The 27,359-nt window shown below is 47.0% G+C and overlaps 1 protein-coding gene across 19 annotated transcripts in view; it reads right to left on the bottom strand.

Moving 5' to 3' along the window:
• KCNMA1 (potassium calcium-activated channel subfamily M alpha 1) overlaps window positions 1-27,359 on the bottom strand; it is a 704,741-nt gene that overhangs the window by 59,985 nt on the left and 617,397 nt on the right. For all 19 annotated transcript variants that reach the window (XM_059662282.1, XM_059662260.1, XM_059662261.1 and 16 more), the window contains 3 exons: window positions 14,612-14,735; window positions 10,842-11,066; window positions 6,964-7,156 (listed from right to left, as the gene is read on the bottom strand). In XM_059662282.1, the coding sequence (XP_059518265.1) occupies window positions 6,964-7,156; window positions 10,842-11,066; window positions 14,612-14,735 (542 nt within the window). The remainder of the gene's footprint in view (window positions 1-6,963; window positions 7,157-10,841; window positions 11,067-14,611; window positions 14,736-27,359) is intronic.

The following is a 27,359-nucleotide window of genomic DNA, read 5'->3' as shown; positions in this document are numbered from 1 at the left end:
GCCCGTGGTGTTCAGAGGGGCTCTGCTTTGGGTTCGGAATTCTCGTGGAGAGGAACTGTTTCCAGGGAAACATCACCAGTCTCTGTGGCAGCTCTGTATTTCATTCCCTGAGGCCATCAAGTACTCCTCTCACTGATCAACCTCCCACCCCTCAGCTCTCCCACCCCTTTGCTCCACACCTTTGTTCTTTGACCTCACAGGGGTATATTTCTTGTTCCATTTTTGGACCGTTGGTCTATAATCCCCAACTCTGATTTGACTTCTTCCTCTACCATCTTGGACTAGGTGGCCCCTCATTTTAATATTCTCTCAACAGCACCACAGAATCTCTTGCCTCCTCTGCATCTATATCTGAAGCTAAAGCCAGTTCTCCTTTATCTGATCTTCCTGCCAAGCACTGAATAGAAAATTACACCTTCATGGTCCCACCCTCAGCTGGTGCTCACCAATGCTCGCCAGTGCTTTCCCCCACCTCCAGTCCTCCCTCTCCCTTGCTTCTTGCAGTGTCTGCTCTCATCCGTTTCCTGTCCCAACTGTCCACTCCCTTAACTCCTCAAGGAAAAACAAGCTGGCTGCTCCCTCTAGTTTCGTCTTTCCCATCCAGCCTTCTCCCTTTGAAGGTCACATCATCTTCTCCTGCTTCTCTCTGTCCCCTCACTATCATTTAACAACTCTCTCCTATAGCTTCAAACTTTCCCTCTTTGGGATTTAACTCAGTCTACTGCAGCCAACAAATAAGCTATATTTCTACCTATTCTAAAAACAAACAAAAAAAAACCTTTTCTTTGACAAGATCTTGCGAAATATCCTATTTCTCCTTCTATCAGTACAAAAAGCAATATACAGCCTCCAATTCTCATCTTATCTGAATTAACACTTCAGACCCCTGAATGCCGGTTTCTGCTGGCCACTGGCTACTCAGCTGTTCTTGCTTGTCATCAACAACTTCCTGAAGGACACACGTACCGTTGCCTCTTTTAGGCCTGCCCTCTACTTGACTTTTCTGCAGTTTCTGACAGTGCTAAACACCATTTCCTTTCAAATCTCTTCAGCTCAACAAATTCTCATTGCACGTTAACTGTCAGGTCCTGTGCTGGAGGCACTAGGGACACGAAGATGAACAAGATGAAGAGAAATCCTCACCTCTTAAAGGGCCCACAGTCTACTCAGGAAAACACACGTATCGAGAAGTAATTAGGATACAATCTAGTTTGCTAATCTGGAATTTCTTCAGCTCTCTTCTTTACCTTTCATACCACACAGGTACACTCCTCTGTCTCTACCCTCAGCTCTTTTCACTGGATTCTCTCCCTGTTTGTCCCTTCAGTGTTATGTTTCCCATATTTATCCCTTTATAGTTAGTTAGTGGAGCTTATCTCCCTGGGAAGTATCCACTCTCCAATGACTTCCAAGTCTATAGCTTCTAACCTAACTTTATCCCTATAGTCTCATGTTCTAATTTCCTATTGGATAGTCCACAGATACTTCCAACTCAAATGGACCAGGACCCAATTCTTTATCTTCTGCCCCAATCCTGTTTCTACCCCTGGGTCCTCTGCTTAATCACTTTTGCATCCACCTCGTAGCCAACCTTGAAGCAAACTTATTCCCAATATCTCATCCTTACCCACCCCCACCTCCTTCCCGTCTGACTGGTCTTCAGTGCCTACTTTTTTGTTTCAGTTTCATCTGTTGCTGTTTTCTCCTAACTACTGACATCACTAAATCTGTACTGTAAGCCCTCATCCCACCCTTTGCAGTGCATAGCAATAGTCTTCTTATATAGCTCATGCCGCCATCTCCTTCCACCTCTAAACCATGCTCATTTTGTGCCTGTTATCTTTTAAAAAGATGGATGTAATCATCATCTTCCTATAAATCCAGACCCTAGCAAAGCAACAAGCCTACACCTGTAATGTCCAATGTGGTAGCCACTGATCTCATGAAACCATTTAAATTTAAGTTGATTAAGATTAAAGGAAAGTTTAGTTCCTCAGTCACACTAGCTACATGTGTTCAATTCACTTTCAAAGTTCAACTCTTCTTGGCAACCTTCTCCACTCCTTGAAATGTATAAAACGAGGATGTGCTCCTGCATTCTAGCCTGGCCCTGGTCTCATTGCACTGCCCCTGTTTATGGGGGCGCCTCCTCCACTCTCCTGAGCCCCTCAAGGACAGTGAGTGGCTGAATCCATGTCATCCCCGTGTCCTGACACTTGAGGGCCTCACACATAATGGACATTCACTTATTCCTCTTTCTTTCCCTTGCGGGTTAAGGTTGAGCAGGAGGAAACTGTAAGATGCTCCTTTCATAACAATATGAAGGATAATGGGAAGCTCAATCACGTGCTCCCTCTTCTCAGTGCTGACTCCAGCGGCTCTCTGAGAACGGCCTTCCTCCCCTGCTCGCCCTCCCTTCCAAGATCCGACTCAGTTCCTATCCTTTAGAACCACAGGGAAAACGTCTGGCAAGAGCCACTGTTGTACCAGCTGATTTAAATTGAAATGTTTCCCCCAGATAAATGTGTGCTAAATAATACACCAGCTCTCCAGCCAGAGGGAAGTGACAGGCGCTCTGTAAATAAAGGCACTTAGTTGCTGGTAAAGAGCCGTAAAGTGGTTCTGAGCTGATGTTTGCTGACCAGCAAGAAGCGGCTTCACCTGCTCTATGTAATTGTCACTGCAGTCTTGCCTGCTGTATATTAAAACTGCATCTCATAGACCCAACTGTCACATCGGATAGACCGTCCGCATGGGGTGCGCCACCTTCTCTGTAATTGTTTTCGACAACCAGCCATCACATCTCAGATCATTTTAGAAAGTGTCTCATCCAGAATCCCCAGGCTGGGTCAGCTCTGACACAATGTGGGCTCAGATTGCGACACCACAAGGGATGTGAAAAGAGAAGAGGGGAAATGAAGTTTTGTTTGTCCAGGAGACCAAGTGGCATTCAGTGCCAAGTGTCTGAACACAAATCCCGATGAGGACTCTCCCTTCACATTGTTAAGACACATTTTTCATGTTACCTCGTATCAGGATAGAAAAACTCTCCATAAGGAAAGTTGCATAGGGACGCACGACTAAGCTGTCCAAGGGCACACACACATCTGTCCTGAGTCCACATGTCCGCCCCTCTGCCTTCTAGAGAGGTGGTGATGTAGCTCTCAGGACCAAGCAAACGATGGGGTTTTACAAGGACTACAGAATAAATAGCAAGGACAATCGGGTGGCAGTGGCCAGAAATCTATGTAGTTAACACTTGGGGGGAGGGGTTACATTTGGTTCCCAAAGTGAAAGAGAAAGAGGAATTCATTTTGTGCTCTGTAACTCCAATCCACTGGGACCTTCCAATGCCCAGGGGAATGGCAGTCAACATATCTGAGTCCCATGAGTACTGCTCTTGAAGGAGGACATTGTCAGCTCATCCACCTGGCCCCTGAGGCTGGGATGGACCCCAGAAGTGGGTGAATTTATAGAGCCTGTTCCTCAGGGAGGAAGCCAATTTCCTTGTGAACACCCACTGCCAAATGACTGTCTTTGGGAAGGTCAGAGTGTCATCAGAGAAGACTATTAGAAACTAAGCAGCAAGAATGAGAAGAGCAGTCACAGCAAGAAAGGAGGTAAACACGGGCTCAGTGTGTCCACAGCTCCCAAGGTCTCTCACTGAGAGCAGATCCAACTGCTTGCTGGTGACTGGGGGACACGCCCTCCATTCTACTGCTGCTGGGAACCTGGGAAGATCTCCAGAGCACATCCTCTGCCTTCCTGTGTGCATGTGTGCACCCGTGTGTGCACACATATATTCATGTGTACATGTGTACGTATGTGCTTGTACAAAAGAAGTCCCCTTCTCTCTCTCTTTTTTTTTTATTCAGGAAAAATGAACTCCCCCTTTCCTCCTTATCTCCCATCAAAACCTACTTTTCTTGCTTATGTCTGTGCTAAAAACAGTAAATAAGGCTTTTGAGCTTTGGGTGGGTATCTGGGAAAGGGATGATATTTTACCCATTTGGCCATCTGAGAGGATCTAAGAGGCCAGAATAAGATTTGTGAGAGATGGAAAGAACACCTGTTTCAGATGCATATACAGGTGGACCTTGAACAATGTAGGGGTTAGAGGTGCTGACCTCCTATGCAGTTGAAAATCCACATATAACTTGTGACTTCCCCAAAACTTAACTATTAATAGCCTACCACTGACCAGAAGCCTTACCAACAACATCTACAGTTAATTAAAACATTATGCATGTTATGTGTATTATATACCACTAGTGGGCCAGTGCACGGATTTGTGCACATTGGAAGGACATTAATTAGAAGGTGGCTGGTGGAATGGGACTGGGAAAAACGGGCCAGATACACCCTGGAGCCAACCTCCCATGGTCCCTCCCTGGCGTTTGCAAAGTGAGTGGAGTTTCTCTGGCAGGTGGGGTCCCTTGGCTGGCCTGCGGGGATCGGGCCAAACCCAGCTTTCCAACATCCCCCCAGGGGTCCCTGAGTGCGAGAGGGCACTCTGCAAAGTTGCTGTCATACAGGGTGTGGAACGCAAATGCAAGTGTGCAGTAAACCAGATTCAGGGCTGACAGTGCCCCAGCAACAACATAACCCACAGCCAAAGGTGGAATCACATGGCCCCATGAGGAACTGGGTTCCCTTCTCTCTGGTTTCGGGGTGCGTCCCCCGAGAACCACCACTGCCAAGTCACTGGAAGCTTGGTAGCTCCTGCATTGCGTGTCTGCCCCTGGTGATCAGTGCACATAGCAGTGACCAGATGGATGGTCAGACACTTAGCATATCAGCCTTTTATACATAGAGATATATTATTACAATAAAGTAAGCTAGAGAAAAGAAAATGTTATTAAGACAATCATAAGGAAGAGAAAATACATTTAAAGCATTGTACATATTTATTGGGGGGGAAAATCGTGTATACGTGGACCCTTGCAGCACAAACCTCTCTGTTCAAGGGCCAACTGTCTAACTAAGTTGTACATGAAGACTTTGATCCATGGACCTGGAACATCCCAATGACTGGATTGGGAGGAAGTGGGCATGCTGGGGACAGGGATGCTCTCCTGTCCCTCCTGCTCGGCCCCCTCCACCCACAGGGAGCACTTCTGCCTCCACCTCCTTCCCGTCCCCGTGCAGGTCCTGCCAGGAGAGGAGGAGCATCTGGCCGGGTGGTCAGCATGTTCGCTGGACCTGGATTCCTTAGCATGAAGATTGATTGTGCCTGAAAGCTGTGCACAGGAGTCACCTGGGACCCTTAGAATTCAGCTTCCCACCCAGGAGGTCTGGGGTAGACATGAGATTCCGCATTTCTAACAAGGTCCCTGGTGGTGCCCCTGCTGGAGTCAGAGGACCCATATGGAAGTACAAGTACTTAAAGGCACCTCCTAGGCCAGCTTGCTGTGTGCTCACAGCCTTGTCACCTCCGCTCTCTGTCTCCCCAGCATGCAGCTGTGTGGTAAGAGCTGTCCTCTGAGCCTGGCATGTTGCCCTGCCCTGCAGGTACCGCTGAGTTAGTGGACACCAAGATTAAGATGGTGCAGGGGAGACAGAGGATGAGAGAGTGGAGAGGTCCAAACTGGGCTTCCAGCTGTCCCCATCAGGGTTAAGAAAAGAAGCCACTCTATTCTGAGTATGAAGAGGTTGACACCACCACTGGGAAGGCTGTGGCAGCAAGTCGAATGGGCCACCATTCACCATTTCATTTGCAACACCAAGTGGAAGGCTCTCTGGAGCTTCACAGAAGATGCCATGAGTCTCAGATGCCCAGAGAAGCCCGCTCCCGCGTCTCACTCCCCAGCACCAAAGCCGTGGTTCTTAGGCTGCCCTGAGATTGGCTCGGAACCTCACATCCGCTCAGGGTCTGGCAGCAGCTGCCTCCCTTGCTCTCCCCGTTCCAGGTCTCTCTCAGAGCCCCACACTCACTGGCAGACTCCAGCCCAGAACCACAGAAGGAAGAGGATTCGAGGAACTACTATCCCTGGTCTCACAGCAAATGTCCACCAGAGGTTAGAAGGAGGTGGTGGCGATGCGGAATTGGCACAGGTTTACGCTGCATGGAGCCGAGCTTTATCACGTCAATGAGATGGTGCCAAGCCCCAGCAGCTCTGGTTCCCGTGGGCTGTGCTCCCTCTACCTTGGCTCCGGGAATGATGGGATCAGGTCCTCCTCAGGCCCCCAGTGCCACCCATCCGGTGGACCACATGTGACAATAATCCTACCGCTCAGAGCAAGCCTCCTCAGTGGTGCTTTTGGGGGGAATGCCTCCCAGCCTATCCTGCTGAGGCCCTAATTAGAAAGGCTGTTACGGGGTTTTTGCTGTGCTGCCTGCCTGCGACTCCTCGGTGACATCTTTGCTTGTAGCTACCTGCCCAGCGTCCCAGAGAAAATGACAGGGAGATTGGGGCAGAGCCGAGGTGGCATTTAGCTCCCTGTAGACAATGCATGGGCTGAGGATCACCACCTCTTGCTAAATGACTTTCGGTGCCCACACAGCCCCTCTCTCCAGGGCCACATCCCTGGGTTGGCATATAACATAAAGCTTAACACCCCCGAGCAGCGATCACAATAGCAAAGCGTCGCAGAGGTCAGTGGCAATGGCAGATTCTGGGGAGAAACGCTGTGAATTGCTCAGCCAGCGTCTTTTCAGTGCTCTGACATTTAGTTGGTGACCCTGGTCACAAAACCACCGTTTGGGAAGGCTGAGGGGTGGCGATGTAAAGGCTGGTTCATTCCCCAGGAAGGCAGCGTGCTCTGAGTGGGGATCTTCCTGCCTGGGTCCTGGGATGGCCGGGAGAGGCAGCGCCTGCCCCTTTGAGCGCCACCACAGTGACCACGGGTTCCACTGCCAGCAGGCCGACGCGAGCCTCTGTGAATTACTGAGTGAAGGATATCCCTCTTGCCAGCCCCTGTCCCCTGCAGGCACAGGAGAGGACTATTACAGGCTGTCCTTACCTTGGGAATTCGCCTGCAAGACCCCGATGCTGTCATCAAACTGCATAGATTTGATGTTGAGTGACGCCAAGATGCATTCCTTGTCCTGCAGCGAAGTATCATCAATATTATTCTGATTGGCTGACAGGATAACGCACATGTCACAGAGGTTGATGTTGACGGCCCTTAAATCAGCCCGACTTAATGGCGTACCCTTTGGCAGAGAGGAAAGAAAAAAAAAAAAGGAGAAGCAAAAGTGAGACCAAGGGACGAGAGGGAAAGAGGAAAAAAATAAAAACAAATTAAAGATCGCGCTGGAGCTTTGGGAAATTATTTAACAAGTATCTTCTTTATGCCTTGACATTAAGCTGGCCTAACTGCATTCAGGGGAATAGGAGCTGTGTGCTAATCTAAAGGGTAGCCGCTGCTGATGGCAGCATTTTAGGCTCGCTCTCAATACTCAATCAAGCTATTACTAACAAACGAGGGAGGAATAATGCCAGGCTTCTACATCTCCTTCCTGCTGGAAATTGTCTTGATTTAAGGAACTGTCCTGTGGCAACCTCAGGCTTTCAGGACGTAACGAGGGGGTGGGTTTCAAATGCCTGTTTATTTAATAGCAGGTCACTTCTGTCACAAGCAAAAGACAGCAGCTCCAAGGAGAATTTCGGATGCAGGCAAGGGGAATGGCCAATGAGCAGTGGTGAGGAGATGGGGCTGAGACAAGGCTGCCCTAGGAGGATGTGGGAGGGAGGGCAGCTACGTGCATCTTACAAAGGGGAGAGGGAAAGGAGTGAAGTTTCAGGTCACAGAATTTTATTGCATATTTTTAGCAGGAAAAAAAAAGGAAATCACCTAATTGTCCTACAACATAGGAATAGCTAAACACGCCATTGGGCATACATAGCACGGGAGTCTACGCAGCCAGGAAAGGACTGAAACCACTCTCCATGCGGGCATCGCCTCGGAAGAATCTCGCTCAGTGGAATACGTGGGAAAAGGAAAAAACAAGTTCTACACAATTTGAAAAGTATGACAATGACATCATTTATGTGAAAAGGAACCCCACAAAATGAAACTATATGTTTATGAATTTACGTATAAAGATATGTACATTCAAAGAGAAAGTTCAGGAAAAATTCACACTACACTAATAACAGTAATTACCTTTGGGGAGGAGAATAAGATTGGGCATGAAGGGAAAAGTTTGGTTTTGATTTTACATACTTCCGATTGCTTGATATTTTATAACAAGGACGCGTTTGTATATTCCTAGTGTAATTAAAAATAAATAAAGCAGAAAACAGGATTTTTTAAAATCCTGAAACAACAAAATAGTGGGGGAGGGGAGGACAGATCTGGGAGGTGATGAGAGAGAAGCCAGGAAGGCAACCGCAGGTGAGGGGTGTGAACCCACTTGCTCTGTGTCCTCAGCAGGAGGCACTGCAGGCCACAGCAGGCCATCCAGGGCTGAACGCCCAGGGATCCCCCTCTGGAGTTCACACCCAGCCCCAGCCTCTGCTTTGCCTGCGTGGAGACCCGAGTAGCCTTCGCCTACTGACTGTGTAGGGACAGGGTTTGCCAGCCGCCTTGTATCTCTGGGTACCTTTCTCTAGTTCTTCCTGGAAAAGGGGCTGTGAGAAGGTTGGACTTGGCTGCGGAGATCAAGGCCATCAACCCTCTCATATGACTTAGAGTCATTCATGATTCTCTTCTCAGCCCCCAGGAGATTGCCACCAGGAGGAGCAAAGGAGGGAGAGGCGTTCAGGACGAAGGGGCTGAGGAGCTACTCATTCCAGACTCTGGAGCATCATCTTTTGAGAGAAGGGGAAGAAGGGTCCCCTCTCCTCCTGGGATCTCTTGGTACAAAAGAAGTTAGACCCACTTCCCAAGTCACTGCGCCAGTGCGTAAGCCTCAACTGCCTGCATCCGTATTCCTTTAATTATCACCCTGTGGGGAATCAGCGGTAAATTGTGACACAAGACAACCCTGCACAGCTGTATACGTGTGATTTCAAAATTCAAGAAATACAAATGGCATACATAAAACCCTTTGTGTTTCTCGGGGCTGGCCCTCCCGGTGAGGCACTGTTTAAACAATGAAATATGTGAAGACAGAGAAGGGCCATTTTGTACAAATATGTGGTGTTTGAGTATGCTAAATTGTGGAGTGTTTGAAAAGGACCTGCAAATATAAAAGCTCATTCATATAAATGCAGGCAGGTGGGTGGATGTGTACAAGGGCACGCAAAAGGAAACACACACCACACACACACTCACACACACACACACACACACACACACACCAAATGTCACATATACACACAGACTCATGTAACCCAGCAACATAATAAACTCACAAGGTACTTTCTGTGTGTAAGATCCCACAGAGGAAGATAGTCATGGAAAAACAGAATCTAATCAACGATGTCTGAAATTCGCAAGGTGTGTATCTATTTACACTCTTCAGTGTGCATGACTGGCTTTCTGCAGGTGACTATTTTTAATTCCATGTGTTTATTAAGTCAGTGAGTTTTGGGCCCAGCATCCAAAAGACATCTGTCTATATTTTTCTCCTGTCTTTCAATATTTATTGAATACCTATCATGCCAGGCATATGAAAGGATAAATGGTGGCTGCTAATACATATTACTTGTGGGTAGTTTATTAAGTACTTATTGAATTTTATTTCTTCACTGTTTTTTTTTTCTATTTTTGAGGTTCTGGAAGCTACTCATAGAAATAATGAATTTCAGCTCCATAAGTGGGAAAAAACCCAGCTCCCTAAAATGTAGCATCAAACTCATGTTCCTCAATTCCAGGGAGGTGAGCTTCCAAGAAAAATGTGTGGCAAACAAGTGATATTTGCATGGATACGTGACAGTGAGAACTGTATCAAATGTTGAAATGTACAACAATTTTTTAACATTTATGGCAAATATATGTATTAATAATTAGGAAGTAGCTTCATGATTCGCAGATCGTGTATACCCTGTCTTCACACTAAGTTGTAAAGTACCAAATTTTCATTTTAGATTTGGGTAGCAGTGTTTCATAATCAAGACTATCACAGGTTGCCCGTCCTGTGTGGCTCGGTGGTTTAGAGTGTGGTCCCTGTGCACCGGAAGTTCTCGGGTTCGATTCCAGTCCGGGCATGTACCTGGGTTGCAGGTTCCATGTCCAGCCCCAGTCAGGGTGTGAGCAGGAGGCAATCAATTGATGTTTCTCTCTCACACTGATGTTTTTTTTCTCTCTCTCTCTCTCCCTTCTTTCCACTCTGTTGAAATCAATGGAAGAATATCTCTTCAGGTGAGTATAAAATAAATAAATAAACAAACATACAAAAAAGAATATCACAGTCACGCATGTGGGGGCACACACACAAACCCAGGGAAACACACCAGGCTGCTAAATGAGTGAGGGGGAGAGGCTGATCAGCAGAAGGGGTAGGCCTTCATAGAGCAAAAATAAAGAAAGAGCTCTGTTAAATACATCTACTTAAAAACAGAATGTGGTACAATCAAGATTCCACCACAAATAAAGTGATACAAATATTTCCATACGTAAAGTCTGCTCTAAGCTTCATGCTATCGCACAGCACTGGGTTTGGTAGGCATGAGAGAGTGTTTAGACACTGACATGGTTAATACATTGGATACCAGCTAAACTTCATGTCTGAGGAGCGACTGAACTGGGCTGCCAATTCCTTTTAATAAGGTCCCCGGGGTTTGGATATTCCTAGATGGAGCGTGGAGGGAGGGCTGAGTCCTCAGGCCCATAACCAGATAAAGAAGCAGAGGCATGATCAAAGCTCCAACTATTATATCCATCAGGGAATTTTTGTGAATGAAAGGAATTTAAAAAAAAAACCACCATCAATAATGTGACCTTGGACTTACAGGCAAAATGGACACTTTGGGGAAGTTGTGAAGCGTCTCCCATTCCCGCTTGAGGTACTCAATGGAGCCCACGAACACGATGTGCTTGAGCTCATGGTAATGAAAGTTGCTGGCGCGGAGTGGCATCACCAGGTTCCGGAGGCCAATCAGGGCTGAGCTGACATCGCCGAAGATGCAGACCACCACGTGGCCACTCAGGACAGTCATGGCGGCTTCACTTCGAGTCTGCAGCAAGGAGAAGTGCATGAGCATCCGAGAGGAGACCTCCTCAAGTTGTGGTAAGAACTAAAAAAATCACCTGGTTGGCATGGCTTGGTGGTTGAGCATCGGCCTATGAACCACAAGGTCATGGTTCAATTCCCAGTCACGGCACATGCCCAAGTTGCGAGCTCGATCCCCAGTGTGGGGCATGCAGAAGGCAGCCAATCAATGATTTTCTCTCATAGCTGATGTTTCTATCTCTCTCCCTCTCCTCTCTGAAATCAATAAAAATATATTTTAAAAATAACTAAAAAATCACGAGTGTAAAGAATAAACACACATAGCAAGCACTTGTTGAGTGCTTACTATGTGATATTATATGCTATAATTTTTATTTCAACAATGTCATACACATACTATATATATATATATTTATAATTTGAGTATGTGTGATCTATTACACTGGGTGTACTAAATATATTGAAACATATACCTGCACATACCACTACATTTTTTTATAAAAGATTTAAAAAAGATATGCCATACTTTCCTATGAGCAGATCTTTCTTAATGGTTTTCAGGGGGAAAGTCAGAGGAAACAGAGATATTTATTTTATTTGGGAAGACTTAGTTTCTATTAAATTGTTGATAAAATAAGCTGTGTTTTTGCCCTGGCCAGGTGGATCAATTGGTTGGAGGGAGGGTCTGTACACCAAAATGTTGCAGGTTCGATTTCTGGTCAGGGCATATACTTAGGCTGTGGATTTGATCTCTGGTCTGGCGTGTGTGGGAGGCAACCGATCAATGTTGTTTTTTTGTTTGTGTTTCTCTCTCTCTCTCTAAAAATCAATTTAAAAAATCATATCCTCGCCAAAACCAGTTTGGCTCAGTGGATAGAGCGTCGGCCTGCGGACTCGGGGGTCCCAGGTTCGATTCCAGTCAAGGGCATGTACCTGGGTTTCGGGCACATCCCCAGTGGGAGGTGTGCAGGAGGCAGCTGATTGATGTTTCTCTCTCATCGATGTTTCTAACTCTCTATCTCTCTCCCTTCCTCTCTGTAAAAAACCAATAAAATATATTTTTAAAAAATAAAATAAAATAAAAAATCATATCCTCTGGTGAGGATTTAAAAAAAAAGAGAGAGCGAGCGAGCTGTGTTTTCTGCCTCTCTTGCTGAAATGAAGATAAAATGATCAAATCCTATATTGGTCTCAAGAAATGTGAGTTCTTAGTTCTAGACTCATCCGTGAGATGCTAAGTACATCATTGTATGAGTAGGTAGAACAGAATATCCCTAAGCCAGGGATTAGCAAACTATGGCCCACAGGCCAAATCTGGCCTACCACCAACTTTTGTATGGCCATGGCTAGTGAGCTAAGATTGATTTCTATATTTTAAAATGGTTGAAAAAAATCAAAAGGAGAATATTTCACAATATGTGAAAATTATATGAAATCCAAATTCCAATAAAATTTTATTACAACACAACAGATTTTATTCATCTAGGCCTTGCCAATGATTGTTTTTACATTGTCATGGCAAAGCTGACTAGCTGTGACAGAGATCATATGCCCAACAAAACCTAAATTATTTATTAAATGACCCTTTACAACTGACCCCTGTCCACTGCAGCCTGGGGTCTCCAGCAGCATGCCTGGCGTGGCTCACCTGTGTAGTTACCAGAGGAAGATTCCCCCAAATCATTAAAAGATCTAGAGCAAGATTGACAAGAGAAACAACAGCCTGTGTCTTCCCCAACCCCTGTCCTGAATCTACAAAGGAGACAAAGGAAAGAATCAAATGACCCCCATCAGAAGAGGACACAGCTTCCCGGGAAACGCCAATGTTAGCCACTGCTGGTGCTTTCGCTCACTGCTGGTAAAGACACCAACACAAGAAGGCCAGCTGCGGGCCTTTGTCTGCCTCTCCTTCTGGCCCAATACCTCCCACCTTGCCTGCCTTCCTGTCCACCCACTGAATGCCCGGGTAGCCCCACGTGGCTTATAATGCTTCGAGGGAGGCATATTAATGTCCACTGCACATATCAAACTCTGCTCCACTTAATCCCTAGAACTGACCCATGTATTGATTGTTTAAATGCCAATATTGCAATTCATGACAATGTCAGGGTTATTATAGTAACCCCCAAGGAGGGGAAAAGCTAGCTTTCACTCCCTGATCGTTAGACTAAAATAGGGGCTGTTGCCATTACTGGTTTCCCTCTGTAATAGCACAGGAGCACCTAAGACACCAGCTGTAAGAAATGTTTCATAAACTGTGGCCAAGGGGGACCCGCTGGGAGTCACAGCCCACATCACCACCTCATGGAGGAGACCTGGAGTTGATTATCTTGGCTGCAAGAAAGTGTGTGTGCCTGGGTACTACCAGCAGAGGGTCAACTAGACTGTAAGGTGCTGTGATGGGGCTCCTAATTATTTTGAATTGCCAGACCACCTGGGAGCTAGCTCCCTTCAATAAGCCCGAGGAATCCAAACTGGGTCCAGAGGAGGGAGCAGGGCATCTAGAATAGGGAGGTGGGGAAGGCACCAGTTAGCAGAGTGGCTGAGGGACAGATGCTGACCCCAGAAGCTTAGATCAGCCACAACCCCACCTGGAATACCTTTTGTAAAAGAACTCAGCTCTGGAGAATCTGATTCTGCCAGTTTTAAGACCCACTGGAGAAATGATTCACGTGTGCGTCCTGTGTCTGTCTCGCTTGCTTCAAGGCCCGACTCAAGCTGGGCCTTCATGGCCTCAAACCCTTGGAAGCACAACCTGTTTATATCCAGTAAGACTTCCTGGACACTTAAATGCATGACAGACTTCTCCCTGATTTGAATAGCACTTTGTGCCTCTTAACGTGTAGCTTTAAATGTATTGTTTCATGGTTATATTTTCTGTTTTCTCTCCAATTAGATTATCATTTCCTTAAGATTGAGGCCATCTCATCAGTAGCACTATTTGTCAACATCAGCCCTCCACCTGTCTACATTCTGTGCTAAGAAGGATCACAAATATGCAGAGCTAGATGTACACAAGCTACTGTTATAAACACATAACAATACAGGCAGTATTCAGATTTCTTCATGACATTTAACAGTAATAATGATAACAATAGATAACTTTGTTGAGTGATATATTGGGTTTTAATTTTCACTACAACCCTATGAGTGATGGTCATTCTCATCTCATTTTCTTACAGATAAAGAGAACTGAAGTGCAAGGAGGTCAAGTGACTTGTACATGGCCGTGCAGCTGCTAAAAAGCACAGGCAGGCTCTGGCCCCAGAGCCATACCCACAGAAGTGAGGGTACATATGTCCTCCCATGATGCCTTTCACAAGGCATGTGATCCTATTGTAAGAACTCCATAAATATTCAGAGGGAATTCTACTCTTGGTTCATGTTCTTATGAGAGTCCTAGCTGCTTCAATGTGTCCTGAGTTTTAATTATTAAAAGTAATTAGCACCAGGGGCTGAGCTATCCCACTCTGCAGTCAGAGAAACCACTGCCCTAGTGAACGCAGCTGGGGGCAGAGCGGACGGCATCGGTTCGCGCCTGTCACTCACCAGGATGACTTTCTCTATCTCCTTGGCTGCGCACCAGTGAAACATCCCAGTGGAGTCGTACTTCTTCACGTTGGAGTCCATGTTGTCAATCTGATCATTGCCGGGAATTAACAAGGGGTCATGCCTGGGGAGAAAAGGACAGGAAAGCCGAAGTGGAAAATGTGATAAATTATAAATGAAAAGCGCCCCCCGAGTTACATGGCGGAGGAGATGAAGGATGCAGAGACGTGGTTGTCGCTGAAAGCCATCCCTGTGCTTGCAAAACCCATCCTTTCAAAGACAACTGCCCAAACCACCAGCACCTGGAAGTGCAGGAGACCTTTGTCAGGTAATAATGCTGCCATCCTCTCCTACTCCCCTTTGCTGCAATGGCCTTCGCGTTATTTTGTGGATTTGGTCTCCCTTTTTATGAAGAGGTCACTCTTGGTCCTCCTCTCATTTGACCAGCTATCCAATTTCTCTAGCGTGTGCACACGTGTACACACACACACGTGCATACACACACACACAGTTCATTGTTAGCATTGCCACTGAAGAGGAAGGAATAGGAACAGGGTCTCATGCTGACTGACTGGCAAGAGGATGGAAAGCCAATTACTCGCTCTTTCTGACTACAACTTCTGACGTGATTCTCTTCGCAGTAAAAGCTTTAACAGGCTGCACTTTAAATATTTTAGCAATTTGCCCAATCAGATTTTGCTCTCCCTGGCTGAAGCCCTTTAAAGATTCAGCAGCATGTCACTTCAGAGCAGACTGACTACCAAACGCCCACATCTGGAATACATAATTTCAATACTCAGCAACACCCTCTCTCCTTGCCTTGACAACTGCATTTGCACTAACTGTCCAATGGTGCTCACCCCACCCCACCTTCACCTCCCAACTGCGGCATCCCTGCAGGAGAGCCTCAAGCTCAGATGCATCTTAATACACGTGTCTTGAATTCTCAGGGCTGCATTCGCCCCCTCTTGCCTTGTCACTAGTGGAAAAGAAGGAGGCTAATACAGAGTCCTCCCCTCCAATGGATTGGCAGAGCCACACCGACACCCTTTAGCACTGCAATAGAATCAGGCAGGTCTAACAAGTTGGCAGCATAAGAAACACATTCCCGCGTGTTGGGCCATATCTGTGTCCAGATTCCGTCTCCCATAGTGGTTCTGTGCCTCAGGTTTGGGCTGGGTCATTTGGGTTGCTACAACAATGACCATGTATAGTGGGAACAATGTCCCAGGCATCCCTGCAGTGGAGCTGTTTTTCCTGAACAATACTGTCCATTCAAGATCGAAAATATAAATAGGTTTAAATTCCAGATATTTACTGTAAAGTGATTTTACTTTTTAAGTAATCTACTTCAAACATCAAAGGGTGACCTTTATTTAGTTGACATTATTTTTCCCTCTGAAATTTTCCTGACACTTCTCACTTACATGTTCACAATGCAGACACTGGGGCAGCCATCCCTCCTCCATGGTCCACAGACCTAGAGTTACACTTTCAGGATGTCCACCATGACCATCTCAGCCTCCCACCCAACTTAGGATGGGAAAGCTCTGTCTTTATTTATTCCTGAGAATTAGTTTCCAGGCTGTGCTGAATGACACAAACCATGTGAAGCAACCCTGCACAGTTATCTCCAACAAACATACTAAATTATGATAGGAACTGTCATGCCGGGTCCTAATGGAGAAGAACATCCCCCTTGGAATAGCATCTCAGTGGCTGGGTATTTGAGAGGTCTTGAGATGTTGTAAACCACCAGGCCGCCTTTCAGATACTGAACACAGTCAAAAATGATTAAATAAAAAGGCAGTTTCTGATAAAAACTGGTGTCAGATTAGGGCAAGAGCAAAGTTAGAATTTTTTGTCCTTGAAGAATGTGTAATTGTTCTATATTTATCCACTCTCTTGGACAAGCAGATGGGCAGAGACCACCACAGAGGAAAGGCTTGAGAAAATGAGCAGAATGAACTTGTGCAAGAGGGTCTTAATAAAGTTGACTTGAACATAAAGAGTCCTGTTTACTGGTTGGAGAAGGAAGATTATCTCAGGAAAGTCTAAGACCCGCCCCCAGTGCACTCAGGGATTAATAGATACCCAGCAAGCAAGCCAATGAGATAGCAAGCTGACCAAAATTCCTTTTAGACAATATGTGTTTTCGGAGAGAGGACACACATCTTGGTTCTTTTTCTTTCTGGGAAGAAATCATTCCTTGGTAACACTGGCCTCCAACCCCCATCTTAGAAAAGTAAATAAACAAGCCTCATGATCAATTACTCCTCAATGAGAGGGGAAAAGGCAGCTTTTAATGACAAGACTCACTAACTGGATGAGGAGGGTTTGGGGACAGCAGGTATAATGTGACACCAGGGCTGCAAGCTGATGGCACTGGGACACCCAGAAGCACCTGGGAGGTCTCAGCGGAGTGCCATGCTACACCCTGTCTCCCTACACGTCTTTCAGCTGGCCTAGCTCATTTAAGGATAAGCATCCAGAATTGTCCTCAAAGGGTCAGATCTGAGAACCACCAAAAACCTCCCAGAACAAATGCATTTCATTTTCTCACCAGCCATGGCACCTGGAATCTGAACTTTGGTTTCTTGATTCAGCAAAGCAACCAATAAACATAAATCCCCTGTTCTGAGCCAGGAATCTGAGACACTGTAATGGGCAGGACACAGTCCCTCATCAAAGACAAGGTTGTACATAACAGACAGAGAAAATGCTAATCAATAGTGTGACACACTGTGGTAAGTGTCATAGCAAAGCAATGTACAGGTGGTATGTTCTCATTTGTCGAAGAACAAAGCTGTTAATTGCCTGGCATTTGCATAACATTAAGGAAGGCTTCATGGGAAAGGTAACATTTGATCTAAGCCCTGAAAGGTGGGAGGAATCTCAGCGTATTTTAATTGTTGATCCATTAGTAGCCATTAAGACCATCTCAGAGAATTGAGGCCTAATTTTTTTAAAAAAAAATGGCACCTAAAACCATGGTGGCAGATGTCAGCTATGGTATCACCTAACCTGGGGTATAGAGGACTCGGGCCAGGTACACTAGCTGTCCCCACATATGCATGACAATCCAGTGGGAGATGGATCAACTGACTGAGTATGACTGACTCAGAGCAGACGAGGAACATTGATTGCATGGTATGAAGGTAGAACAAAGACCAAGTTTCCAAAAAGGAGAACTATTATAAAAATTGAAGCTTTTTCAAAAGTGAAATGAGATGCTTCCCAAGGCAGTGGGTTTCTCACCACTTGAGACATTCCAGAGCAGCTGGGATATAGAGTGTTTTATGACAGATGTCGGGTAAGCCCAGAAGACCTTAAAGGTGTGAAGCAGTGTGCTCTCGCTAGGGAAAGAGGTGGCTAGGAGGATTCTGAAATATTGAACCACTATCGGGCATTGAGCAAGCGAAGGAAAGTTGCTGGAGTAAAGATGAGCACTAAGAACGTGGAAGACTGACAACTGTCATGGTGCCATTAAGGCTAGAGCTGGTCCTCACTCACAGAATTCCACAGCTGGGAGGAAGCTTGGAGCGTGGTTCATTCCAGCACCACGAGATGCTGAACTACTTTGGTCCAGACAGAATAAATTTCTTTACCATGTCTTTCCCATAGCGATTTCAAGTGTTTTTACGTTGGCTTATGCTGGGAAAGGAGCTCTGACATTGGTGAAGACTGAAGAATCAGTTGTCCAGGGAACTTCTATATCTAAATTGAGGTTTTGGAAGTGTATCAATAGAAGCAAGTCCACACATTTGCCACTGAGCACAGCCAACATTGCCAAGGTCAGGGCCAGGAGAGGAACAGGGAGTTTGTTGCACATGGAAAAGAGGACCAACATAAGCGTCCCTGAACCGAGCATCCAGCACCATGGGTTAACAAAATGACAAAGAGAACGACTTCCACAGGCTCTCAGACAACCCCGTAATGAACACTTAGCTGGATGGAACCCAGAACCAGGAAGAGACACTGCCTTTCACATCCTAATTATTTTACGTATTTTCTCAACTCACAAGGTAATCCCAACTCCCCTGTAATGCATCCGAATGAACTCATGTCTCATCGGTTACTTACTACTTGGCCAATGTGTGTGCCTTATTTTAGGGTAATAGATGCTCCATGCTGCTGTATAGGGCTGAATTGTTAAGGGCTGCATTGCTTCCCCCACAAAGTCTGTATGTTGAATTCCTAACCCCAGCACCTCAGAATGTGACGGCATTTTGAGGTGTGGTCTTTAAAGAGGTAATTCAATTAAAAGGAGGTCATTAGGGTTGGTCTGAATCCAATATAACTGGTGTCCTTGTAAGAAGAGGAAATTCTGACACAGACACCTACAAAGGGAAGACAATTTGAAGACCTGGCGATAAGAGACTATGAGCCAAGGAGAGCAACCTGGTACAGATCCTTTGTCCATGGCCTGAAGGAACCAACACAGCCAACATCTCCACCGAGGACTTCCACATTCCAGAACCGAGAGAAAATATTTTCTGTTGTGGTCCCCAGTCTGTGATACTTCGCTATGGCAGCCCTAGGAAACTCATACAGTAGCTCAGCTGGAAGAAGAATAGGCCCAATGTGTCCAGCATCACCCCACTGACAGCTCTGGAGGCCCGTCTTGCACCTTAGCTCACCTGTTCAGTTAAGGGAGAAGAACATCCTATCATCAGTTTATGAATGGAACTATACCAAATATACACAATATCTTATTCAAAGAGCTTGGGCCGGTGCCCTTGTCCTCACCACCATCCCCACCGTACATACACACTTAGATCTACTCTACCCGAGTGGGAACTTCTCTCTGGTCTTTAACTTACACCCGAATTTAATTTGAGGAGCAATACCGACGAGAGCCCAACTCAACAAGAAGAGGAAGCCCAGACTCCTGCCAGTTTATTTGTTCAGTAGAACCAAGAGTCTCTCTCCAAACGGAGTGGTTTGGGGATAGATACCCTGGAGGACAGGAAAATACTTATTTCCTCAGTGACCATATAGCATAATGGCTCCAGCACCAAAATGTCTGTCTTCCAGTCTTGGCTCATCTCCTACTCGCTACAGTGTGCCCTGCCTCAGTTTCTTCACCTGTGAAATGGGAGCATCAATCACTGTCATTACTTAATGGATGCAGTTTGAGGATTATACCAGTAAAGTCCCTTCATGAACATTTGTATGCGTGAGAAACAGTGGGTAAGTATCATAGCTAAGGTGACACAGGGAGTGAGTGGGCGGAAAGGCAAAGCTTTGGATTGAGAGGTCTCCCGACTGAAAGCCAGTGTGCCCCCATCCCGCCCCTCCTGCTTGCAGGAGGCTGGACCTTTGCAGTGTCCCAGGCCACTGTGCCCTAAGCTGCAAAGACGGGGAGACCGGCACCATGAGAATTTATGAAACGCACAGCTGGCATGAATAATGGGTGGGGACGGCCCCATGAGCCCTTGTCAGGATGCTGTGCTCAGGGGAGCCTCAATCATCAGTCAGGAATGGGGAGCTTTTGCCTGTCCCAACGTCTGGAGGCTCCCTTTCAGGAATGCCACGTTTTTATAGCAAATAAGGAGCCCCAGGACCTTAACTGTTTCATATCTATACTTGAATCTTAGCTCACAGGTTCAAAGGCCACAGCTAAAATTAAGCAAATAAATAAGTAATAAAATTAAGCACGCCTGACTTCAAATAAAGAAGAAGAGATTACTGTGTTGAGGTTTTGCAGAACAAGGAATGCCACTTGCCATCAATGCATCTCTGGGAGTGAACTAAATGCCCGGCTACAGCAGAAACCCAGGAAGCTTGCCTTGAAGACAACAGCCTAAAGCAAAACCACAAATCCCTTTCCTAGAAAACCTGCTGTGAGGGGGCTGTTATATTTTAAAATTCCCCTTACAGGCAAATACAGCAAAGCCCAGTTTTTTTCCGTGGCAGTGAGTTCCACGCTGGATTTCAGAAGTTTACATTAAAGTAAAAGAAATCAAGCAAACAGAAAGTTATGAAATAGAAAAACAACCAGATTGTTTTAAAATTGTATTCTTTGCCTCGCTTGAGTTTCTGGACCTCATTTCTCCTCACAAAAGACCACTGCTGTCATCACTAGCACCCCATGTAGACTGAGGCCCACGCTGTGGTCTCCCTGGAAAATGCAGGCTTAAGAAAAGGGCAAGTTTCTCATCCATCTACAGGCTTTTCACCAAGTGGCAAATACCAGGTTTTGTTTTTTGTTTGTTTTAAATATTTTTTTTTTTTTTTTTTGGAGAGGAAGGGAGAGGGAGAGAGATAGAAACAACAATGATGTGAGAGAATCAATGATTGGCCGCCTCCTGCATGCCCCCACTGGGGATCGAGCCTGCAACCTGGGCATGTGCCCCGACAAGGAATCGAACTGTGACCTCCAGGTTCATAGGTCCATGCTCAACCACTGAGCCACGCCAGCCAGGCGCAAATACTAATAGTTTTACTGCGTATGTATTATATTAGGCACTATAAGGACATTTCTGAGGCCTCAAAATTTGCTTCAAATGTTCTGCCTGAAGCTGCCCTCCTAGTTGTCTCTCCCTTCCTGTAGCTCCTAAAAGAGTGAGCCACCCTTTTCCAGGGATAATCTTTGCATATCAGCCTCACCCAGTAGGTGGTGCCCCCACTGAAGGCAGCAAACTCCTATTTCACTCTTTGATGTATTTCCAGAGCCCAGCAGAGAACACAGTAGATGCTCAATAAACAACCAACGACCAAGAGGAGCTAATAAATAATTTCTAGTCTCTGAACACTTTTTAACGAGTCAATGGAAACTCATCTGGCCTTTTATGGAGATCAGAAAATGTGCCCCATGAGCTCCCTTTGATATCTTGCGACAATTCTTTTTGAGAACAACAAGGATCTGGCACTATTTTTCCCTTTACAGGGACTGTATATGAACTAGGGCATCGAGATCTGAAGAGAGACTCTGTAGTGTCTGTAACAAGTCAGGCTGCCTGGAGTGTGCCTGGAGCCAGCGGCTGTGACTGTCAGCAGGGAGGACTTGAGTCTGATGTCCATCGGTGGTCAAGACAGGTGTTCTTAATTAAGCAACTATTTAGTGCTCCAGTGCCGAGTCTGGACACTCCTGGGAGGAGGCCCCTGTCGCTGCAGGCTGCTCTCACTGTCCTGACTCAGTTAAGCAGTGGTTCTCGAAGTGTCTCCCCACACCAGCCGCATCAGCGTCGCTTGGGAGCTTGAGAGAAATGCCAATTCCCTGGCCAAGCCCAGACTGATTGGATGAAGCTCTGCTTTGACAAGGTGCTCTAGATCAGCGGTTCTCAACCTGTGGGTCGCCAACCTGTGGGTCGCAACCCCTTTGAGGGTCGAACGACCCTTTCACAGGGGTCGCCTAAGACCATCGGAAAACACATATATAATTACATATTGTTTTTGTGATTAATCACTATGTTTTAATTATGTTCAGTTTGTAACACTGAAAATACATCCTGCATATCAGATATTTACATGATGATTCATAACAGTAGCAAAATTACAGTTATGAAGTAGCAACGAAAATAATTTTATGGTTGGGGGTCACCACAACATGAGAAACTGTATTAAAGGGTCACGGCATTAGGAAGGTTGAGAACCACTGCTCTAGATGATCCCGACACATGCTCAAGCTTGAGAGCCATTGCTATAAAGCTTTGCCCAGACGGAGAAGCTATGTGGTGAGTCAATCCTACCAAAGTTGGCCACTGTTGGCAATATGCAGACCGGAAGTCCATGCTTCTATTCAGCAAGGCCAGGGCTCGAGTGAAGCAAGCGAGGGCCTAGTGCACAATTTAAGAAGGAGCCACGTATACCTCACTTTCGTCCTGACTCTTCTACTCACATGCAAATGATAGGACTGGTGACCAAAGCACCTCCAGGTGGCCTACCCTGTGACTCTCTAGAACTTGAAAGCTTGTGTCAACACTTGATGGGGATCCCTACCCAGGATACCGCACAAATGACTCTCTCTAGCTGACCTCCATATAAATGAGCTAATCAGAAAATAAACATAAAAAGCAAATAAAACATTAGTTCCTGTAAAATGCAGTATTTTTGTTTCCTCCCCCTCTCTTTTTTCGCTCCACCGAGGAGCACTTAGTAACTGAGTCTGCGAATGGAATGTTCCAGAGTCTCTGGTTGTGCTGGCCCCAGGAGACCGGAGAAGGTCTCAGGTGTCACCTCAAAAGGGCTGATATTGGGTTTTCAGCAATATAAATGTGTCATTCTGGGTGTATTTTGGTTGTGGGTGTATAGTATTTGCTACTATGTTGCAAGGATCCTCCTTCATCATCTCTCCTGAGTGGTGGCTTCCCTGCCCTCATCTTCCGCCAGATGACCATCTCTGGAGTCACCTTGAAAACACCTCCAGGCCAGGCTCTAGCCCAGGGGTGGGCAAACTTTTTGACTCGAGGGCCACAATGGGTTCTTAAACTGGACCGGAGGGCCGGAACAAAAGCATGGATGGAGTGTTTGTGTGAACTAATATAAATTCAAAGTAAACATCATTACATAAAAGGGTACGGTCTTTTTTTTTTTTTTTAGTTTTATTCATTTCAAACGGGCCGGATCCGGCCCGCGGGCCGTAGTTTGCCCACGGCTGCTCTAGCCCCTCTGCCAAAACTAGAGTCCTTTTCACCCTCATTACATTTTTTTTTCTGCCTAACAGGTAAACAATCAAGAACTATGGCCACCTCATGCGTCACCTCTTATTAGGCAGCCACCATTCTCCGAGGGAAAAGGGAATTACTACCTTTGTGTTGGGGAGACATCTGGGGGGACTGACACGTCCTCATGGGGGGCTGTTGACTTCCTGTTTGTTTCTGCATTAAGAGGTACATTTACTTAGCCACACTGTCCCTGCACTCCTTCTGTATCCTGCCCCCAACTCTGGCTGGGCTCAGGCCACTCTGCCATCTTCTCTTACTGAACCGGTCAAGCTGCCAGTCCTAACAGAGACCCCATGGAAGGTAAGAGTTAAAGGAGACAGAATGGGACTTAGCAAGCAGATGAGTTTATTTCACTTAATGATCAGTAAATGCCCGAGAGGGTGATCTGTTTCCCTCAAACCACAGTTCTCCTTCCATTCAGGAAACAAATGTCTAATATTTTCTCAGTCTCATGACATGAAGCTCCCTCACAGTATTCAATTTTTCTGTTTTTTTGGTGTCATCCATTATCCTTACTGGCCCGGCTGGGGACTTTGACTTTGGCCAACCCATGGTGCACAAATCCTCACAGCCCGGGCTCCTCGATCTTCCTCAAAATTCCCTAGCTCCTGGGGAAGTGGGAGTAGCGTGAGCTGACGTCAGGGCTGCTCACGTTATGTGGGTCCTTGGGAAGACCGCGTAGCCGCTTCCAGCCCACTGTTCTGCAGCAAGCCCTGTGTGGTTTGGCACCCCAAGGACCTTGGCAGAGGCTGGGTGGGCTGGGCCTTCCCTTCACATCTCTGTATTCATGTACCGTGTGTCTCTGTGGTCTCTTTGGGAGGCCACCAGTGACTCCCAAACACAAGCTAGGGCTCTGCCGCCTCAAACACCTGTGAGCGTTCCCCAGCACCTACGATGGGAGTGAGTGCCAGGCTCTTCTCATAGGACTCCTTGCTCCAGGGTTCACTAAGCCACTTCCTATGGCCGGACCACTTCCCCTCTACCCTCTATTGGGACCAATAGTGAAGGAGTTAGTAATGTGGACTTGGAAGTAATAATATGGGTTCAACTCTTCCTCATTAGCTAAGATTTACTGGATTTTACTAGAATTTACAGCTGTGACTCAGCTTCTCTATCTATAAAGGGGTGGGGGTTGGGGGAGTAATTCCTCCCCCTGGAGCTGTAGTTGGGAGTCAGCGAGTTCACAGGCATGGTGCTCTTGGAAGGATGCGTGGCACCGAGTAAGCAATGCACAGGGTAGGTAATATCATCAATAGAGAGTTCTCCTCCTCGGTCAGGACCAGGGTAAATGGAACCTTCACACACACACACACACACACACACACACAGGCCCGGAGGTGACGTCAGCTCTCTGTCCTCGGGGCCCATGCCCAGCTCTCTGTCCTTGGGGCCCATGCCGGTAGCTATCCAAACTGCTCCTCCTCTATTTTGCTGTATCGGCTTGTCTGTCTCCTACATGAAACTAGCATTTGCAGATGGACACCTACCCTAATCCATGTTACTTTCCACCTCACAGATCTCCCACGCACCTGAATGCCCCAGGCTTTCACTAAGCACCGGCTGCATGGAAACGCATCTGAGAAAAGGAGAGAAGCAGCCGGCCGGAATGCGCAGCGTTGGTGGGCTCCATCTGAGGAGAGGAAGTGAGAGCCCAGGCAGGGCCTCCGTGCGGTCCGCCCACGGGGAAGCATTCTCAGCAGCCATGCAGCATCCGAGAAGTAATGACCGGGAACTGCGTGTGGCTGTAACCTGGGCACGGGTGTCGGGAATCCGTGAAGCCGCTGCAGCTGTAGGCAAAATGGTGCCCAGCGCCCCTTCTTTCTCCCTGAGGAGACCCGCTGGAGAGTTTTCATTGGCTGTTCAGTGGGGCTTGTGAGACCCCCAAATTCAGAGCCCTTGACTTAGCTATTTAGAGACAAAGTTCTTGCCCGGAAGGCCTTACAATGGAGGAATCCCAGCTATCTTACAAGGCACAGCCCACCAGCGAGGAGGCCTGGGCGGTGGATGCTGGGTGTGCAGGAAAGCCAGGAGCAGCTCCGAAAAGCCGTCCACGCTGAGAGACCAGCAAGGACGGAGAGTGCCAGGGTCCTGGCAACCTCTAAGACCCTCTCCCCCGGGGGCTGTGAAGCCACAGGTCGCCTGTGATGACACAGGGACTCCTGGCTGGGAGCACAGACATTGGCCGTTTGGCTCAGTCTGACTGTGCGAGTTGTTTCTGTCAGGATGGCTCAAAAACATACTGTCTGATCCAGACACACAAACGAGGCTGTTCACCTAATGATGGCGCAGAGCGATGTGACCCTTAAAAATCAGGGTGAGCCTGATACCAGGACAAAAGGAGACGGAGACCCATTAGTGGAGGCCCAGCCGTGGTGCAGCCGGTGGAGGTTTGCAGGGAGCCCTCGGTGGAAGCCTGTTTTATTTGCAGGAGCCACGGTGGCGAATTAAATCCCACCCTCGCCCGTCTGGACTCTCCCGCTTCTCTTGGAGCTACTGCTGTGCTGGCCCCTCGGCCCCTGAAACCTGCCCACACGCACAGAGTGCTTCTGCTCAGACGGCAAGCCCCAAACGCGTGTCGAAAAGCCCACTTCATTGCGTCCTTAGCTTCCTGAGTGGGTTTTTCAGGATCATAAGGAACAGGACCTGGAAGTCCTGTCTTTTGTAAAGTAGAAAGGGAGAGTTTGGAGATTGGGGCGTCGGGGGATGGACTGGCAAAGCCACAAGGTGCTGCACGAGCCCCTCTGTTTCTCTCCATCAACAAGAGGGATGTAGCAACAACAGGCCCTGGCAGCCTCATCGCCAGGGCCAGGTACTCCAAGCCGGGCGAGCCCGTGGTCTCCATGCACACGGAGTGACGGGAAATGGAGCGGGGTTAGCACCTGTCCTTGCTCCCACAGCAGGGTCTGGGGAGCACCTGGCACTCAGCAGTCTGAGACTTTCTGGCTCAGCAGGGGACAGCGCATCCCAGCTGAGCCAGGACTGAGGCCCTGAGCGGTGGGAAACAGCATGGGGTAACAGGAGGCCTGGCCATCACAGCAGCCCACGGGCACCACCACCAGAAACGTGAGCTCTGAACCATGGCGAGTCTCAGCTCAGGCCTGACCACACTGAGCAGCCCCGATGCACCGTGGAACAGACAGCGCCGGCCCGGGATGACGGCCTCCCTCGGCCCCTCGCTGACAGGCAATGAAAGCAAGCCCCACTTTGAAAATTCTCCCCCATCATGCAAACTGACATAGGCATGCTTTTCAAAAACCCACAGCCAATCTGTTGATCATTACTTATTTACAAAGGCCTTCGGGCAGAAAGTCCTGTAAAAACCATACTTGATACGGTATACGCTGGCTTTTTCTGCTGGTGGAAAAAAAAGTCCCCTCCAGGCTACCTCCAACCATCACTTTCTATTGCACATAAAATGTAGCGTGGAACACTAAAGTATTTAATATATATGGTATAATATATCTACAGGAAAGGCATTTGTGTAGAAGAATGTTACCCTGGATTTGGTAATTTGATGTTTTGCTGAAGGCTACGACTTAAAAAAGCTTCCACGCCGTACAGAGGACCTGTCATCTCGGCACCCAAGAGCCAGCAGAATAAAGAAGGACCCTTAAGCAGCAAAACTTTGACACAGCTTTGAAGCATATGAAAACAGTATAACTCCTCAGAATTATTATTACTCAAGATCAAAGAAATAAGCCGTCCTTTACATAGCAAACAGGGACAGGGAATTTGGCTCCAAAGGTTTCAGATTTTTCAGACACTTCTCTTTATTTATTTATTATTTGCTTCTCTAAATTTAGGCAAAAGAAAAACGCCTGGGCTCTTCTCTACTTTCAACGGACAAAACTGTTAGCATTAGATAAGGCGATTACCTACAGGTGAGAGACTAGGAAATGAATGCTAGCAGGACATCTGGCTTCACAATGAGAAGCTTGGCGGTTGGCACATGTCATTCCTCCTCATATACGGCAAACAAGCATGTACATCAGTGAGACCCCGGCAAGGCTGAGCGGAGGGGAAGGCAGAGGACTAGTTAGGAAACATCTCACAGGAAGAGATGGTCGCAATGGGAAGGA

The sequence above is a fragment of the Myotis daubentonii genome, chromosome 13 (genome assembly GCF_963259705.1).
Source record: "Myotis daubentonii chromosome 13, mMyoDau2.1, whole genome shotgun sequence".
Classification (NCBI taxonomy): domain Eukaryota; kingdom Metazoa; phylum Chordata; class Mammalia; order Chiroptera; family Vespertilionidae; genus Myotis; species Myotis daubentonii.
Note: the sequence above shows the minus strand (reverse complement) of the source record. Positions and strands in the feature narration are given on the sequence as shown.